This window comes from Antechinus flavipes, chromosome 2, assembly GCF_016432865.1.
Source record: "Antechinus flavipes isolate AdamAnt ecotype Samford, QLD, Australia chromosome 2, AdamAnt_v2, whole genome shotgun sequence".
Taxonomy (NCBI): Eukaryota; Metazoa; Chordata; class Mammalia; order Dasyuromorphia; family Dasyuridae; genus Antechinus; species Antechinus flavipes.
Genome location: NC_067399.1, coordinates 57,809,929 through 57,830,370, shown reverse-complemented (window position 1 = coordinate 57,830,370; position 20,442 = coordinate 57,809,929). Strand labels below are relative to the sequence as shown.

At 37.5% G+C, this 20,442-nt stretch overlaps 1 protein-coding gene across 2 annotated transcripts in view; it reads left to right on the top strand.

Moving 5' to 3' along the window:
• The first annotated feature begins 6,112 nt into the window (after positions 1-6,112).
• Positions 6,113-20,442, top strand: part of USP10 (ubiquitin specific peptidase 10) — a 72,779-nt gene continuing 58,449 nt past the window's right edge. For both annotated transcript variants that reach the window (XM_051974917.1, XM_051974916.1), the window contains exon 1: positions 6,113-6,224. In XM_051974917.1, the coding sequence (XP_051830877.1) occupies positions 6,204-6,224 (21 nt within the window). In that variant the 5' untranslated portion in view covers positions 6,113-6,203. The remainder of the gene's footprint in view (positions 6,225-20,442) is intronic.

Below are 20,442 nucleotides of genomic sequence, written 5' to 3'. Positions count from 1 at the left end.
AATAAACAAATAACAAATGACTGAACAACAAACATCAACTGAACTATGTCCAGGATACTGTGCTAAGCATTAGGGATACAAAGAAAGGCGAACAGTCCCTGCACTTGAGGAGTTCACAATTTAATATGTAAACAACTATATTACAGACAAGCAATCTACAAGATAAATAGGAAATCACCATTTCATGCATGGATTAGTGTAAATGTCTTCTTCCTGGTGTTACTGTATCCAGTTCTGTTGCTTCGCTTATCTTTCCCCAAAAGAAACATGGGATCATTATTTAATAGTGCTCAGTAGGATAGACAGAATCACCTCTTGAGATCCCATTTAGGTAGGTAAAATGTAATACCCCAAAGCAACACTTACTTAGATTCTAATCTTTTAGAAGGCACTCTTGTTCCTTTTAGAACATCAAATGCTCAGATTTTAATATTTCCAAATGGTATTACTTTTCCTTTGTTGAACTGAGAGCTTTGAAGCTTATAGATTCTTTAGAATTTTCATTTTAGAAATTTAAAAAATTACATTTTTTTCAATGACAGTTAGTTTTTTCTCTCTCAATGCTCTCTCTCCCCAAAAAAACAAATCTAGAAAATGGTTAAAAAGCAAAATAACAACAACAAAAGCTCCTTGTAACAAATACTTGGTCAAATAAAATAAATTTTCATATTGATATTGATCAAAAAAATCTCATTCTGAATATTTAGCATATCATATCTGTGTCTGAAGTAGGTACAGAAGATCATGCCTTCCTTAAGATAAAGTAATCATCTCATCACCATGCTGATTGACTCAGTTTTTGATGCTTAATTCCATCAATTGCTTCTTGATTGGCAATTATTTGCCAATCTAATTGGAGGACTGAAGGGTGGAACAATAAATTCCCCCCAAAGTCTTCCTTTATAGAGGGCTCAGAACTTTCAGAACTTTAGAGGTAACTATTTTCCATTAAAACTTAATTTGGTTTCAATTGCAGAGAACATAATACCACTATGAAAGATATTCCCTGGTTCCACTCCCCCCCTCCCCCCTTAGCTTCCTTTTGTGTATCTTCTCCCATTAGATTGTAAGCTCCTTGGTGGCAGAGATGTCTTTGTCTTATTTATATCCTCAGTGCTTAGAACAGTGCTTTGTTCATAGTAAGCACTTAGTAAATCTTAATTGAATTACTGGAAACAAATGGATGCTCTTTGCATTAGTCAGAGTTGTGAAATCTTTAGAAATTGTCCATTTTCTTGGAGAGACTCACCTGAATTGATGTAAGTGAAATAAGCAGAAGCAGGAGATCATTATACATGGGAACAACAAGATTATAAGATGATCAATTCTGAACCAGGTGTGGCTCTCTTCAACAATAAGATGATTCAAACCAGTTCCAATTATTCAGTAGTGAAAAGAATCAGCTACACCCAGAGAAAACGATGGGAAACGAATGTGGACTACAACATAGCATTTCTACTCTTTCTGTTACTGTGTGCTTGCATTTTTGTTTTCCTTTTCAGGTTTTTTCTTTCTTTCTTTCTTTCTAGATCCGATTTTTCTTGTGTAGCAAGATAACTGTATAAATATGTATACATATGAATTTAACATATATTTTAACATGTATTGGACTAGGAGATCCATCTGCCATCTAGGGGAGAGGGTGGGGGGAAGGAAGGGAAAAGTTGGAACAGAAGGTTTTGCAAGAGTCAACGTTGAAAAATTACCCGTGCATATGTTTTGTAAATAAAAAGCTATAATAATTTTTAAAATTGTCCATTTTAACAATGTTATTATTATGGTATAAATTGTTCTCCTGATTCTTCTCACCCCACTCTACATTGGTTCATACAAAACTTTTGAGATTTCTTTGAAAATTATTTCTATCATTTCTTACAGCCCAATAGCATTCCAAGACATTCATGTGCCATAATTTGTTTAGGTATTTTTCAATTTATGGGAATCTCCTTAATTTCCAGGTTTTTACTACTACAAATATCTTTGTACACATTGGATATTTTTCTCTTTCGTTGAACTCTTTGGTTCATGGGGTTGTAGTGGATCACTCACAGGTATGCACAACTTAGTAACTTTATTATCTTAAGTTAGATAATATTTGTAAAGTACTTTGTAAACCCTTAAAACTTATATACATGGGGCAGCTTGTTGGTGAAGTGGATAGAGCACCAGCCCTGAAATCAGGAGGATTTGAGTTCAAATCTGGCATCTGCTACTTAACACTTTCTAGCTGTGTGACCTTGGGCAAATCACATAACCCCAACTGCCTCAGCAACAACAACAAAAAAAGTGATGTACATGCTAGCTATGATGATGAACATGATCATAATTTCAAATTCCTTTCCAGAAAGGTTTTTGCCAATTTGCAAATCATATCAATGTGTCTATTTTCTTACATTCCTTCTAACATTTATCATTTCCTTTTTTGGGCAATTTTGCCAATCTGATGGATGAGAGATGGAACCTCAGAGTTGCTTTAATTTGCACTCCAATTATTGGTGAGAGCAGCTAGATGATGTTCTCACTAGATGAGTCCAAATCTGGCCTCAGACATTTACTAGCTATGTGACCATTGGCAAATCATTTCACCTCTTTCTCCCTCAGTTTCTTCAAATGTGAAATGGGAATAATAATAATAACCACTTCTCAACATTGTTATGAGGATCAAATGAGATAGCATTTATAGAATGACTCCGAGTATACAATGCCTGGCAAATAGTAAGTGCTTAATAAATACTTATTGCCTTCCTTTTTAAAAAAAATATTACATTCTAATTTATAATAGGGTAGCTATATTGCACAATGGATAGAATGCCAAGGCATGAAGTCAGTAGGACTTCTTTTTCTAAATTTGAATTTGGCCTCATGTTGTACATATTGGATATTTTTCTCTTTCTTTGAACTCTTTGGCTCATGGGGTAGTAGTGGATCACTTACAGGATATGTGCAATTTAGCAACTTTATTATCTCAAGTGAGATAATCTCTGTAAAATACTTTGTAAACCCTTAAGAATTATGTCTCTTATTAGCTATAAATTGTAAGTGACTAGTTGGGCAAGTAACTTCTCACTGGTTGGCCTCAGTTTCCTTATCTGTACAATGAGCTGGAGAAGGAAATGGCAAACCACTCCAGCATCTTTGCCAAGAAAACCCCACGTGGGGTCACCAAGAGTTGGACACAACTGTACAACAACATTTTTAGTGCTTTGGAGCATATTTCCATAAGATGGAAATGATAGCTTGGACATCTTCTTTTGAAAAGATTTTTTTGAAAATTGCCGATACATATCCTTTGACTGTCAATTGGGGAATTTAGTTCAATAATATATTTTTTGTCCTATTAGTTTCAAACTTCTAGAATCAAAGAATCATAACATAAAAAGAGCTCTGGATCATCTAACCAACCCAATTTGCTAATTTTCTCGATGAGGAAACTGAGGTCTAATGAGAGATTTAGTGAGAATAATGGAACACTGATTCTCAGAGGAATTTGAGGGTGACTTTTGAGATCTTGGAATTATTTTGGTCCCTCAAACTAAAATGCTACATGTCATTCAAATGTATTTTGTAATAGGCTTTTCCAGCAAGTGATATCCCCAAATACTTGGTATTAAGTAGCCATCATCAATGTCTAGGAATAATCAAGAAATACTCCATTGCTCCAATAGCTCCATTACTATTCTCAACTCTGTGTGACCTGGGGAACATGATTTAATTTCTGCCTTTATTTTTATATATCTATTTTTATTTTTTTTTATTAGTTGCCACAGCTGTTTGGAAAGCATACTGTGATCCAAAGAATAAAGGATTCTAGGTCCTTATACCAAATTATTACTTATTTAATAACATGATTTTTTAAAACCAAAGAAGAAAAAAAATAAGAAACAAGTACTAGGTAAAAAGTTTGTTAAGTCATTTTTTCAATCGTGTCTGACTCTTTCCTGACCCATTTTGGGATTTTCTTGGCAAAGATACTGGAATGTTTGCCATTTCTTTTTCCAGCTCATTTTATAGATGAGGAAACTGAGGCCAATAAGTGACTTTCCCACCATCACACAGCTAGTAAATGTCAGAGGCCAGATTTGAATTGAGGATGAGTCTCCCTGACTCAAGGGCTCCAGCTCTGTCCATTTCAACACCTAGATAAAAACCAATTAAGGATACTTCCTTGTTTTCTTTAAATAGCATACTATTGTCAAAGAGTATTGATGATAGAAGCCACATATAATAGTAAACAATAAATAAAAAAAAAACAGAAAAATTTTAAATAAGAAGGAAAAGGAATACTAATAAGTTTGGGTGATTCACTAATAAGAAATTGTAACATAACTGCTTTTATATAAATTATATTTTCTAACACATATAAACTTAAAAGAACTGTACTCTTCAATATACATGCTTATGCTTATTTGATGTTCACAACATCTCTGATATAGGTAGAAAAGGAATTATTCCCATTTTATAGATGAAAACACAGTTCTGGAGAGATTGAGGATTTTGTATCGAGTCAATCAGCAAATCAATGGTAGACCAGAACTAGAACCATGATATTTGGTATTTAGCACATTTCTCTAGGCGTTTCCTCCCCTCCCCCCAAGAAATATAAAGTGCCAAGTCTAACTTGGCACTCAAGTTAACAAGAATTTAAGTGCTTACTAGGTGCCAGGCACTGTGCTGTGTTGCCAAGGCATTTCCTGCCATCTTTGTATGTCTTCCTCTTCCTCCCATTCTCCGGTTTAAGAGAACAAGGTATAATTTTTAATTCAGACAAAATAATTTCTCCCAACTTTCTTCCTTTAAAAAAATCCAGTGAGAAGCACACACACACCTACTAAATATATTATATTTGCTCAAAGTTGCTTCATGTAATTTTGAGCTGGGAAAGGGACCTTAATAGTCATCAAATCCAATCCTTTCATTTTATAGAGGAAATTGGCCCATGGAGATATTAATAGGCCCTGGCAAGTGCCAAGTAATAGCAAAAGATTAATGATCGATCAATCGATGGCTCTATCTATCCGTTCTAAGGTCACACAACTGGCAAGTAGTAGTGGCAGGATTCCAGCCCAACCTAGTTCTATTTCAAATTCCAGTTTCTCTGACAACTACTCCATTCGGCTGCGCCCTTTTACATTTTCAACAGTGCCTGACTCATAGTAGATGCTTAATAAATGCTAGCTGATTGACCCATTGGCATTTCCTCACGCTAGCTGATCTTTCTCCTTTCACCTTTTACGTCTAAATTCCCACCCCTCTGGATCTTTGTGGAAACTTTTTTTTTGAACCAGAGATTTTCTCCTTCGACGTACTTCTTGGCTTTTTCTTTCCCCTTTGAAGTTTGGGCACCGGTTCCAACTTTTGTTGCCCCCGTTTCTCCTTTTCGCCCCCTCGCCGGGGCGCTCCTGGCGGCCCACACTCAGTTTGGGTCGTCGTCTTACTTGCAATCAATCGCCGGGGGAGCCCCGAAGGAAACCTTAAGAGACTACTTTCGGAAACTTTGTTTCCCTTCTTTTGGAAGCCAGTAAAACCTCTCCAGGGAGAAGGGGAGTGGGAAGAGGTGAAAGGAGAGTGCTCGGAGCGAAAAGCCGCGTGGGACACCTTCACGCCCGGGGCCAAGCTGCAGTGAACTAACTCCTCCAAGCTGCGCATTCCGGCAACAGGTAGTTCCGACTGAACCCGTGAAGTGCAGTCAGACGGAGGACTTGGGTGCTTTACCCGGCGTGCCTTCCGTCACTGGATCAATCTGATTCAATCTCTTTATTAGACAGAGGAAGAAGCTGGGGGGCAGGAAGACCAGCCCAGGACTGGAATCGCATCCAGCCGCCGGTATCCAAAGTCCTGCTCTCCGAGAAAAGACTCCTTCCTCTTATCTCTTCCTGCCTTCCTCCTTCCGGCGCGATGCTGGGGACCTAGTTGGCCTGCAGTCTGCAATACCCGACAACTCGCCAAAGGGTAGCTCTGACGGCAACCTTTCTTTTCCTACTGAGTGCCAGGCAAACCCAGGAGCGCGCTCCCCACCCCTCGCCCCCCGCCCCCCGTCGGCGCGCTTGCGCACCAGCTCTCCTCTCCCCCGCCTCGCCGATGCGCAGGCGCGGCGGCTGATGCGAGTGTGCCTGCATGAGAGCGAGAGGAGAAGATGGCGGCGGCGGGGGAAGCGGCGTGAGGAGCCCGGGCGGCGAGCGGGGTCTCCCTGAGGCGGGGGCGACATGGCCCTCCGCGGCCCCCAGGTGATTCAGGGCACCCGCTGGGCTGGGGGCGGAGGGTAGGCGGCGGCGGGGGCGGACCGGGGGCCGGGGGCGCGGGCCCGGCCAGGAAGGCGGGCGGCGTGTGAGGAGCGTGTGAGGGAGCGGGCGGACGGAGCGAGCCGCAGCCGGGCCGCGGGGAGACAGACGGCCCCGGGGGCTGGGGGCACGTCCTTTTACCCCCCGAAGGGGGCCCGGCCTAGGCCCCGCGGACTCTGACCCGCCGCCGCAGGCCCGGCCCCCCGGTCTCGGGCCGGCCACGCTCCGGGCGGCCCAGCCGGCCGAGGGGGAGGAGGGACGAGGGAGGAGCCCCCGGAGCCGGGTCGAGGTGGGGGTCGGGGAGGAGGAGGAGGCCAGGAGGACGGCGGGGAAGTCTGGTGCGTCTTCGGGGAAATGGCATTCCCACCCCTCCCCTTGGTGGCCGGGAGCTGGGGAAGAGAGAGAGGAGGGAGGGGGGAGGGGAGGGTCTCCTCCCACCCCCTACCCGGGACCTCTGTGCACGTTTATCTTTTGGGGCGCCCAGAGGATGCATGAAAGCCCTGGAGATTGGGGCGACCCGGGGATCCATCATCTCCCCGGGAGCAGCCGCCGCCGCCAGACCGGCTAAGGGAAGGGAGGGGGCGTGGAGGGCGTCTGGGATCTGGCCTGGGGGCTGCGGATTATCCCCGAGCCGGTAGCCCTCCTGCTGTGGGGGCACGGCTCGCTGGGAGCTGTTACGCCTTCCCCCCCACTTTTTCTTTGCTAATTTTTGTAAACTAAGTTTATATTTTTGCGTCTCCTTTAAGGGCACTGTTAGAAGTCCCCAGCACTAATTGAATCGTGAGTGACATCTTTTAGGCAAATCCTCCCCGACCCGAGTTTACTGGTTGAGGACCCTCACTGAAAGAAGGCACAGGTCCTGCAGCGCCACTTGAGTTTCAGTGTTTCTCTTTTGCCCCCAACTCCCCTTATTAAGCTTATTCATGACTTCTGGCACACAGTGGGCCCTTAATCAGCTGTTGACTGAGTGATGAAAGAGACCCCATTGGATTTGTTGTCGGGGAAGGGGGCTTCAAATCTTTAGACGTGTGACCTTAGAGGAGTCACTGACACCTTATTTGCTCATCTTGGCTTTGCACTGGATGATCTTTGGTCCCTTCCAGCTCATTCTGTGAATATCCATTAAAAACCTACCTGTAACAGTGCCTTGTAAGCTTTTTAAGTTTTAGAAGCTTAATTACATAGTTAAGTGATACAATGAAAAATAAATAGTGGAGAGATTAAAATGTTATTTATTCTTCCTGATAAGTTTAGAAGGGGGTGTTTTGTCATTGTAAAAGAAAAAAGGGTTAACCTAAGGGTTTATATTTTGAAAAATTAAAATTACACTGGATAATAATCAGTATGGAGTAGGTATTACTTTTGGAGCTGATTTACACCGATTTATTGACATTCATTCTTGAATTGCAGTTTCTAAAGGTTTAATTTAATTTTATATGAAATATTAAAGCCAATTATGGTGGGATAAGTTTTTATTAATAAAAAGACCTCTTTTTCTTAAAAAACAAAACAAAAACAAGAGTTTGAAGTTAACCCAGAATGTTTGTTTTTCTTTTATAATAATTTTAATACCTGTTGGCAGTAATGAAGTTGTATGTAGTATGAAATTGGAAAACATCTTTAGATTATTATAGGAAGTGGCATTTTTGGGATTCCTTGAAATTGATGGCATAGTCTCTTTCAATAAGTTTGTTTTGGCTTTCATTTTAAATAAGTATACATTTGTTTTCTCTATAATTCTTACAAAAATATTAGTTTATTCTTCCCAATGCAGTATGTTTTCTTATAGGATACTATTAGCATATTTCATATTTTTGTTTGCCTAGCATAATGGGAAAGTGTTATAGGTATAGATAGCTCCTGACTATGCCCTGTGCTAGGCATAATTAGGATCATAGTTTTAGAATTGGAACATATCTTAGAGGTTATCTCTCATTTACAGGCCCAAAGAGTTTGTGGCTTGTCTAAGATTAGCCCAAGGAGTAAACCGAGTCCTTCTACTCCAAGTACAGCTTTTTTTTTTTAAACTGCATCATCAGTAAGTTTGTATTGATTATTTTTATCATTTCATTTGTATATACTATCTCATCTTTGGTACTATAATTACATCATTTATGAAGGAAACATTTGTTAAAATATTTATAAAATTTTGCTTTAAGAATAGTTGAGGAATCAAGGAATATCAAACTTATAGAGAATTCAGTAAAAAGAAATATTTAGTATATTCCTAATAATTTTACTTTTTTATGTTAACCAAAATTTTATTAGATAACCTGTCTTATTAAAAGAAAGCAGTAATTTAAACACTAAGACCTGAATTCAGGATTCTGTCCAAAGTTACTAACGTTAGCAAATCAAAGTGTTTTTTTTTTTTTTTTTTTTTAAGTATCTAAGGATTTACTTAATAGGGGCCTAATATTAAGTTATCTGGAGATTAAAAAAACATAAAAAACAAATGTTTTATTTATACTTCATCTTTGAAGACTAACATGGTCATAATTAATGGTAAAAGTACTTAATAAGCATTGCCTATGATCTTTACACACAAATTTATAAAAGCATTACAGTCCCTGCCCTTAAGAAACTTTCATTCCAATTGGAGAAGACCAACACTAATAAGATGTTGGGACAGCAGTGAGTTTTCTTGAGTAGATCAGAGAGATGGTAAATAGGGTCATAGGTATATCTTTATCACAGATGATAGTATTGATTTGATTATTATACTCAGAGCTACAGGTGGAAAGCTGTGACTAGGGGTGGAAAGGCAAATCATGATATGAAGATGTCCAGAAAGCAGCATGTTAGGGCCTGGGGAGAGTTATATATGGAAAATTCTTACCAACCTGGAACCTGTGACTCCAGGCATTAGAGTTCTGTTTCAGTGTGAGGCTGAGGCAAAAAATGGAATCAGGGGATATGGCATGAAGATATCTAGAGAGCTGGATGAATTTAAATTGATATAGAACCTGTGCTTTGTTAATAGGAAAGTGTTTACCAGAGCTGAGGTCCAAACTATAAAATGAATTCTAATATGGAATTTAAAAACATTTTAAATTTACTTCTGGATGGTGATATGAAGGTGCATGTAAATTAACCAATAATTTAAAATTTTGGGCTTTTTGCTCTCTATTCTGACGTAAGTTGGGAAAGCTTCCCTTCCCTCTCTCTTCCCATCCCCCCATTTGTGTATATTTATACAGTGTGAAGATTTTATAACTCATAGGATCTAGACCTGTGATTGGTCAGTATCTTCTCTACAACTAAAGTCAGTCTCCTAATGTGCTAAAAGGTTAAATGACTGTCAGGTGGGGGTGGAAACCTAAGTCTTCTTGACTTGTAGGTCACTACAGTCAAACATTAGTTAGTCTTTGATTTATGATTGGCAACTGTCTATTGATGTATTCTTTATATGTATCATTTATAAACCTTGGTTGGTTTCTCAGACAAAATGAACAGTTCAAGTAAAAGTGCTGTCATGTTTTTAGTATATATTTTTTTAATGTTGAACAGATAATTTAGTCATATTAGAAAAGACAGATATTAAATTTATCAAGTTGGCCACTTTTATTGCTTTAAAATTAGTTTTTCTGAAATTTCACAAATTCTGAAAATTCACAAAACTGAATCTTTATTATAAATATAATTTTTGTTATGATGAGGTGAGATCCCTTCTTTAAGTAATTGAAACACCTTGGAATAGGATCTAGCATTTACTGCCTCTATTATAAATTCTACTCTGCTGCATGTAGTCTTATAATGGGTTTCCTAGGTACTTCGAGTTTGTATGTATTTTTGGACATCTTTTACTTAAAATTATTGAATTTTAAATGTTTCATATGAAGGACCTCAGAGGGGTTTAAGAGGAATATTAGTTGGAGATAGTTCAGAGTAATGTTCACTTAGTCAAGAAGTTTCAAGTGCTTACTACATGCCAAGCACAGTGTTGAAAATACAAATACAAAAAAATGAGACAATTGCTATTCTCAAGGAGTTTACATTCGAATGGGGAGACAAGTACATAGAAAAATTATAGGTATAAAGTCAATAAATGCAATTGTGTGCAATGTAAAATGCAAAGTAATTTGGGAGGGTGGGAAGCTAGCTATTGCTTGAGTTTACTCTTAAAAGATGGAGACTGTGTGGCAGAGGTAAGGAGAAGGGATGCATTTCAGCTATATTGAATGGCCAGCTCAGTCTTGAAGATAGAAAGGAAACGTCCCCTCTGAGGAAAGGCCACTTTGGCTCGTTAGATCACAGAGTGTGAGAAGAGAAGGCTGTTTGCCAGATGAGGCTGGAAAGATAGGTTGGGGTCAGGTTATGTAGGACTTTAAAACCTACTGAGAACGAGTTTATATTTCATCTTAAAGCCATTAGGAAACCATTTGAATTGATTAAACAGAGAGTTCAAATGATAAAGGGCCTTGAGTCCATGGAAAAGAAGACTTGCGAGATATGATAGTTCTTTTTAGGTATTTGAAATGCTGTCATAGAAGGAGGGATTGGATTTGTTTTATTTGGCCGTAAAGGGCAGAACCAGGAACGAAGAATAGAAATTTAGAGGCAAATTTAGTCTTGATTTTAGGAATTATTTCTTAACAATGAAAGCCATCCAAAAGTAAAATTGTTTACTTCAGAAGGTAGTGGATTTATCCTAGAGGTTTTCTGCAAAGACTGCATGACCATTTATCCCAGTAGTGTAATGAAGATTGCTTTTGGACTAGACTATTGCAAAGCCCTTTTAACTCTGTAAATTCCCTGATTTATAGTTGAGGAAAATTGTCGATTGTTTTTGGATTTGATTCATTATTCAATCTTGCGTAGTGAGGATTTTGTCATGCACGAGCTTTTATAGTTGTATGTTAAATATTTTGCCAAATTATTTTTACATCAGTATTAATGAATTGCAAAGCAACGAGGGAGATTTTAGTTATGAGTTTAACTTTGTTACATTTTTGTTGGCTACCGTATATGCAACATTCTGTTTTGTGAAAAACAGATAAATCTATAATAGAATTTGCTGGCCCTGGACCATTGGATTACAGTCTTTTGTCACTTTAGTGCTACTTCAGCAGTGTAGATGTTAGTTTCCAAAGAATTACATATGCTTGTATAGCAGTTTTCCTTTTTATTGGGACTTTGTGTGAACATACACATGGGGTGGATGGATCATTACTAAATAGTATATGGAGCACAGCATAGGAATGGGAGAACTTTATAAACTTCTGAAAGGAATTTTTTTCATATGGTAATAATGTTATAAAGATTACTAGAAAAGTAAGTTAGGGAACACAAATAGATATTTTTGTATCATATACATATAGCATATATCCCTTTTTATAACTTATAGGTTGTAGTATTGGGATGCCTTTGATACTCAATGAATATTATAAGTAGATCTTATATTCTTTATACCTTACAGTCAGTATGATTTTAAAGATGTGGTTTATGGATTGTCTTTTGTGATAGTCTTGCCTTTTTATTACCTCACCAAGGGTACCCTCAGTGTACATAATTCTTTGTAAAACTTGTGTAGCTGGGATGGGAAAGATTTATGAGCTAATAGTTATTGATATTTTCTTGGTTGTACTTTTTTTGAGGTTATAATATTTGATACTTTCCCATGATTTAGATATTCTCTCCTTTTTAAAGGAGAAGGGTACAATCCATCCTTGCACAGAAGGAGGAATTGATCCCTCATAATGTATTTTGAGCACTCTCCTCTCAAAACTGTATTGTATCCATCTTGGACTTCCTGTGTTTTAGTCTGAATCAGAGAGGGATTTCATATAGATAGTGAAGCCATTTTAATGTTTTGGGCATGACATTGTGCTGTTTACCTCAAGCCCTGAAACAGTGAAGAATTTTCTAACAGTTAAAAACAAATAGGTGAAAAAATGTGTCAAACTCATAGAAATGGGGCACAATAATCTTGAACCTAAGAATCCTTGCGGGCCTTATGTGTTTTAAGATATACTAATATTTATGTTTTATTGTATTTTTATTTGTCAAATATTTCTTAATTATATTTTAATTTGATTAATGATGTACTTAGGAGTTTTCTGAGAACATTGTGGGCATGTCTTGAGCATTGGTGACAGATTCAAATAGAAATGGACCACTAAACTGTACATAAGTATCCCTGAAGGCCACATGTTGACTTAGAAAAATCACACATGGTTTTACACACAACACACATATATACATATATAAACTTTTTTTTTTCTTAACACATTAAAATGAGATAGGAACTACGGGGTTTGACACTTGGGATCTAGAGCAAATTTTCTTAAAATGTGAGTCATGACCTAGTATGGGAGTCACACAGCTGAATGTGAGGGTCACAAAATTATGATTTATTATAGTAAATGTTTGATTTGTATACCTGTTTTATGTATTTATATAGCCAGGGTCACATGAAATTTCTCTGGTGAAAAGGGGTCATGAATGGAAAAAGTTTTTAAGAAGTCCTGGTCTAGAGAAGGCTATACATTTGGATGGGTCAACAACCTGTAGGGCATGATTTTTAGTATACATATTTTAGGCAGATAGTACAGGTAGACTATGAGCTGAATTCAGAATTAGATAAGAGGACAGAGTGAGTTGGGAAAAGAACCTTTGGCAAAAGACTTCAAGCTTTTCCCTGAAACAAAGATCCATCTTTTCAACACTGATATTTTTCTAGTGGTATTGTATGGCAGTAGCTCATGTAATACTACAATCTCAAAAGGGGTTATCTAAAAGGTAATCAATGAAGCAGTCATTTAGCATTTATTAAATTGCTATTATGTGCTAGACATTGTCCTAAGTGCTGTTGGCATGAAGAAAGGCACAAGCCAGTCCATATTCTAAAGGAATTTATTGATTAATGGGGGAAGATGACATGCAAAAATAACTGTGTACAAACAAAATAGATACAGGTTCACTTGGAGGTGATCTAAGAGGGAAGTAGTCAAAATTAAGATCTGAAAAAAGCTTCTTGCTTCTGGAAATTGAAGGAAACCAGGAAAATTAGGAAGTGGAGGGAAAGAGAGTTTTGGGCAAATGCAGATTCAGGAGTAGAGTGTTTTTATGCAAGGAACTATATGAATCACTGGGCATGTGAAGAGAAGTAAGGTGGAAGCATACTGGAAAGGTATGAAGTTTAAGAAGCCAAATAGAGGATTTTTTTTTTTTTTTGGATTTTTTTGAGGTAATAAAAAGCTATGCAATCCCCTTTACCTCCCCAGGCAAGGCAATATGGTCTGACCTACAGATTAAGATCAGTTTGGCAGATGAGTGGAGGCTGGACCATAGTGAGGAGCCAGCCAGCAGGCTGTTGAAGTAGTCTAGGTACGAACTAGTAGTATCAGGAGAGAAGGGGGCATATGCAAAATATGTTATGAAGGTAGAATTGACAAGATTTGACAACTAATTGGCTTTGTTGGGGATGAAATGAGACAGTGAGGAGGTGAGAATGACATCTAGGTTTTTAGTCTAATTTGTAAGTAATTAGGAGGATGATAGTACTCTGGACAGTAATAGGAAAAAAGAAGAAAATTTGGGGAGAAAGACAATAAGTTCAGTTTTGGACATTTTATATATACAGGATATCCTATTTGAAATACATGATAGGCAGTTGGATATATGAGATGAGATCAGATCTGAACAAGTAGATTTGAGAGTCATCTGCATACATGCATGATTGAAACTTTGGGAACTTATTGGAACATGAAGTAAAATACTACATAAAGAGAAGAGGGCCCAAGTCAACCCTGGGGATGCCCACTACTAGTGAGTGTAATTTAGATGAAGATCCAGCAAAAGATCCAGTGAAGTAGTGATCAGATAGGATAGAGGGAAAACCAGGAGGGAGAAGTGTGAAGGAAACAAGAAGAAGAGATTTTTCAAAGAGATATAGATGGTTGATAATGTCACAGGCTACAGAGAAGTGAAGTAGGAGCCATAATAAAATTCATTTATGACTTTAACAGATTATGATAACTCTGAAGAGAGCAGAGCATGAGGAGTATAAATCACCTAAAACAATTAGCTTGAGAATTATTCTGGAAAAGTGGTGTAAAGCACATAGCCCATGACATTTCCCAAAATTAGATTAAAATATAATTGGGAAATATTTAGCAAAATAAATAAAAATACAGAATTATGGTGTTAATATGTGGTTTTCTAAGTCAGTCAGTATATCAGCCCTCAGTTCTTCCTGTGTATAGTTAATGACCTCCTTTCTATTTGAGTTTGACACTTCTGGTGTAAAGAATATCATCAGGTCAGAAGTGTGTGTGTGTGTGTGTGTGTGTGTGTGTGTGTGTACGTACGTACACAAACATAAGATTATAAAAATAATGGGTCAGTCAGCTGAGAAGATAGGCCTGTTTATTCCCTTGACATCTATGAGATGGGAAGAGATTGTGGAAAAAATCCCTATCCTGAATGAACCCACTTGCTTGTATTAGAGGATATGGATAATCACTCATGTCTGGATTGTGTTGGAGGAAAGACTGAGAGTGTATTGGAGCAATTGGAGTATTTGAATGAGGAAAGGAAGCTTGGAGAATGTAGGTAATAGAATGGTACATAATAGCCCACAATTACACAGGGGGTACCAAAACTTAGTGTAGTTTTAAACTCTGACCAATGTTGGAGCTATTCAAAAGCTGTTTAACTCTAATAATATGTTTAAGTAGTCCCAATGTTGATTTAGAGCTGAAAACTGCAATTTTGGGACCCCCTATGTAGTACATTTTATATGGTATTTTTTTTTTTTTTAATTGAAATGGAGAGAGAGAGAGAGAGAGAGAGAGAGAGTGAGTGTGTGTGTGTGTGTGTGTGTGTGTGTGTGTGTGTGTGTGTTATATACAGTTTGTGAGCGGTGTCCTTTGTGTTATTTTCTCAAAATCACCTAGCCTCCATAGATGAATATGTGTTACTTGTGGGATATGAATGGGTGAAGTATTCCCACTCTTTTCTCTTGGGACCAATTCAGTTCATTCAGTCCAGTAAAAATGGAGTCTCCAGGATTGCAGCTCATGGGAAATCGCTGGGCTGCAAGCCTTCTTCAAATGTAAACCATAGGAGTTATTTACTCTGCCTTCTAGATATGCAAAGGGACTTAAGCTATTTGGGGTACACAGAAACTGAGTAGCAAAATTGATGTAATCTCAGGGATGATCACTTTCTTGGTGTTGAGGTTTTCCTGGGAGTGTGAAGATAGTGGAGTACAAATCCAAGAAATAAAGCTAACTGGATGAATGCCTTGGGAGGAGGTTTTTTTCTATGTTCCTTTCTAACTTTTATATGAATATTCCTGGGGCTCTCAATTTTTTGGTGGTTATTGCTACTGATCCCATTTCAGGTTTTCTTCAGCCTATTCTGTGTCTAGTTCTTCTGTGCCAGACATACATCACCTGAAGTCTTCCCTAGGATTAAGGCATGTTAATAAGCATATAGTATTTATTTTATGCTTGGCATAGTACTGTCTATTGTCAAAGAAAGGCAGAAAGACTGTATCTGTCATTGATCACATGATAATCAATATATAAATAAAGAAAGAGGAATGGAATAAACATTTATTAAGTGCCTAGTATATGCTATCTAAACACTATTATCTTATTTGATCTATAGAACAATCCTGGGTGGTATAGGCTAATATTTATTTCATCTTACAGTTGAAGAAACCAAGGTAGACAAGTTGAATTTCTTACCCAGGATCACACAGCTAATGAGTGTGTGAGACCATATTGAAATAAATTATTTTTTAAATAGTATTTTATTTTCTAAGTACTTGCAAAGATAATTTTAAGCATTCACCTATGGAAAACCTTGTGTTGGAAATTTTTCTCTCTCTTCCCTCTCCCCTCCCTTAATCAAGCAATCTGAGATGTTAGATATGTACAGTTCTTCTAAACATATTTACGTATTCACATTGCTGAACAAGAAAAATCAGATAAAAGGAGAAAAAACTGGAGAAAAAACAACCAACCAAAAAGATGAAAATGCTATGCTTTAGTCCACATTCAGTCTCCACAGTTCTCTATCTGGATGTAGATGGCTCTTCCTATCACAAGTCTATTAGAATTGCCTTGAATCATTTGATTTTTTGAAAAGATCCAAGTCCATCCATAATTGATTATCATAGTCTTGTTGCTATGGACAATATTCTCTTGGTTCTGCTCACTTCACTTAGCATCAGTTCTGGTTAGTCTTTCCAGGCCATTCCCCAACTGATGGGCATTCACTCAATTTCCAGTTCCTTGCCACTACCAAAAATGCTGCTACAATCATTTTTGCATATGTGGTTCTTTTTCCTTCTTTTATATTCTCTTTAGGATATAGATCTACTAGAGATAAACTGCTGGGTCAGAGGATATGCACAGTTTTATAGCTCTTTGGGCATGAACTGAATTATTCTCAAAGCCAAGCCCTGTGCTCCCTACTATCCACATAACTAGGTATATACTGAACAAATAGATATTCTGAGAGGGAAAAGCATTCATGCCTGTTATAATCTGGAAAGGCCTCCTGGATAAGTGAAATTTGAATGGAGTCTTGAAGTCAAAGAAAGTAAGGGGCTGAGTTGAAGGGGCAGAGAATTTCAGGCATAGGGAACAACTTGTATAAAGACACAATATCTGAGGGACTATAAGTAGGCCAATTGTAGAGTGTAGAGGAGAAAAGGTTCTAAGTTGATTGGAAAAATAAGAAGGGGCTAGGTTAGAAAGAGTTTAAAATACCAAACAAAGGAGTCTATTCTGTCCTGAGGTACTAGGAGCTCCTGGAGCTTGTTAGGTGTAGGGATAAGAGTGGTATAAGGTTAGACCGATGCTTTTGAAAGTTCATCTTGGCAGCTAAATGGAGGAAAGATTAAAGAGGGTAAAGACTTGAGTCAGGTAGAATCAGTTGTGAAGTGAGAGAGGTGAGAAGAACCTGAACAAGGGTTGTGGTTATATTAAGAAGAGAGGGGAACATATATGAGAAATGTTGTAATAACAGAAATGACAAGATTTGATGATAGATTATATATTGGGCAAAGTAACAATGAAGAATTAAGGATAACACTAAGATTTTGAGCATGAGTGACTAGGATGATTGGTGGTAGTTTTAACATTTTTAAAAAATAGAGAGGTTTTGGGGGAGAGTTAATGAGTTCCATTTTAGCCAGGTTGAGTTTGAGATACTTATAGGACATTCAGTTCTAGGTGCCCCAAAAGAGGTTGCTTTGTGGTATGGGAGTGGGATGCAGAAGAGAGATTAGGGCTAGATTTATAGATCTGAAAATTATCTATAGAAGTGATAATTAAACCAGTGGAAGTTAATGAGATCAACCAGTAACTTTATAGAGGGAGAAGACAAAAGGGCCCAAAACAGATGAGGCAGCAGAGAATAGAAGAGAACCAAGAGAAAGCAGTGTCATGAAAACTGACTGAGGAGAAAGTATCCCAAAAAAAAGGTGATCAGCAGTTAGGTTTGAGTAATTTTATTTCAGTTCTTTATAAGTTTTCTACTTACCTCTCAAGTAGTGTGCCCAACTGGTCTCTACATTTATTTGACTCTGTTTTTCCTTGACCTTGATTCTGGTGTGCCCTTGCTTAGTTAAGGAGCAAATATTGCTTTGCTTCTTATGTTATGTGGTGGCAAATAGATTGAAGTAATGTATCATAGGTTAGCATTACATTAAAAAAAAAAAATATATATATATATATATATATATATATGTTAATGACAATTATGTTCTCCAAGTCATAATGCTCCCAAAAGGCCAATTTTAACTTACTCCCATAATTTCATGAAGTAGGAGTGAATGAAAATAAAAATAAAATTGTTTTCCCCATCCAACTTCATGGAATCACTGAAATATATATTTGAAGACACCTTGGGGGTCGGGGATGAAGGGGGTTGTAGGTCTGTGAATCCCAAGGTAAGAATCCCTCAGCACTTCTGAGATAAAGAAACAAAGACAGGAGGTGATAAAATTAGCAAAAAAAATCATTTAGTGATAAAACTGAGATACAGGTGGAGCTTTGTGTACTTCCTTTCCTAAATTAAAAGAAAAAAAGTCTTAATAAGAAAAATGACTATTATTATGATAACATTAACATTTTGGGAGCATATTTTGAGAAGAAAATTCAACCATATAGCTAACTTAGATGTTATCTAATAAAAATAACTGTGGAGTCCTGCCAATTTTACCTTTGTAACTTCTCTCACACCACCTGTTTTCTCTTTTGACCCTCATGACCCATTACCCCAAGCTTGTATTGCCATAGTGTATTAGGTGGTTTTCTTCCCACACGTCTTTCCCCACTGGAGTCCATCCTACACTAAGTAGGCAATGTGGTCTTCCTAAAAACTATAGGTCTTCCTATAACATCCCCATCCCTCCTTTAGTAAATTTTCCATTATTTCCAGGATCAGGATTGTCTGTTTCGGTTTCAAAGCTTTTCATAATCTGGTCCCCTTCTTCCTACTTTTTCAATCTGTTTCATGTCCTGGCCTCCTTGCCTTCTATCTCCCAGCTCTGGCCAGGACATTGTCATTGGTCATGCCCCATATCTGAAACTCTCTCCTGCCTTATTCCTGCTGCTTAACTTCCTTCAGGTTTCCAAATCTCATTTTTATACAAGAAGCCTCTTTGGTTGGTTGTTACACATTTTAAAGAGCCATATTTTATTTCCATTCTTCTCTGTGCTGCACTCTTTACTTTCACAGGTATTCTTACAGTTACACCTTTTCCATCTCCATCCCTTTTCTCCCTTTCAGTTCCCTCTGTGTTGTATTCCCCTTATTATTTCTAGTAAGCTCTTTGATGATTGAGACTGTCTTTATGCTTATTTGCATTCTAAGTATTTAGAACTTATTTTGTACCTGGTAAGCACTTAAGAAATGTCCATTTACCATTTCAGACTAATTTTCGCCTTCTGCCTCCTCTCCAACCCCCTTTTTTTTGGGGGGGGGGGTAGTGTTGTAGCTTTCATTTTTCATCCTCTTGTTGACCTACAGTGTAGCCTTGAAGCATTTGAAATAGGCTGTTAGAAGATAGATTTGTACAGCTTTTCACAAACACATCTGTTTTCAAGTGAAATAAACCTTTTTTGTTACTTTTAAAAACTTTTTAAAAAATTGTCAATGCTGTGCATTCTATAGCTTGTTTTAGTTTTTCTTGTTTAAAACCATAGCATTATCCTTTGTGCTACAAATAGTATATTTTTATTTTCACTTTATCCATTTAAAATTAGTCCAGATATATGAGCTAGAGAGTTTTATATCTTAACAGTTTTTCAATGATTTTTCATTTCTAAAAGTTTTAAGTAGTTATTACTTTAAAAAAAAAAATAGGTAGAGAGAATCCTTTTAGAAAACATCTTAATTGATGTCCCTCAACTTACTCATTATTGCTGCTGTGATTTCCATTTCCAGTATCAACTCTGTAATTTACCAGTATCAACTCTGTAATTTATCAATTCATCTGCACACCTCTGCTTCAGAATTTTTCCTTATCCAAGATTTGTCCCATTCCATCCCTGAACTACTCCCATATACTGCCTCTTTTCCAATTCATGCTTTAATGGAATTGGAGGAACTCAAGATACTGAGCTGACTTGGGTCTGCCACAAATTTTTTATTGATTCTCAATTTAAACCTCACTGAAATAAGGTTGTTCCTTTACTTTGTCATAGATTATTTATCCCATTCTCCACAGAAGCTATTCTCTGAATTTAATCTTTCTTTAACCTTTTTCTTTGGTCTTCTCAGCTCAAGAGCTAGGCCTAATACTTTACTGAGAAAATAGAGGATGTTTGCTTTTAGATCTTACTTATCTTAATTTTTCAAAATCCATTGACTTGGTTTACTCACTTTCTCCTGTACTTCTCTTTGATAATCATTTGCTAAGTACAACTCTTCTACATGTGTCTTTGCCTCTAACAGATTCCCCGCTTAAAAATAGTCTTTCATATTCACTTTCTGGTGAATAGCCATACTGTTTTTTTCTATATTTATTATTGTTCATTTCTTTCAGTTTTGTTCAACTCTTCCTCACCCCATTTGGAGTTTTCTTGGGAAAGATACTCCAGTGGCTTTGCACTCATTTTACAGATGGGAAAACTAGAGTAAATAGGGTGAAGTGACTTACCCAGGATCACATAACTAGTATCTCACATTAGATTTAAAT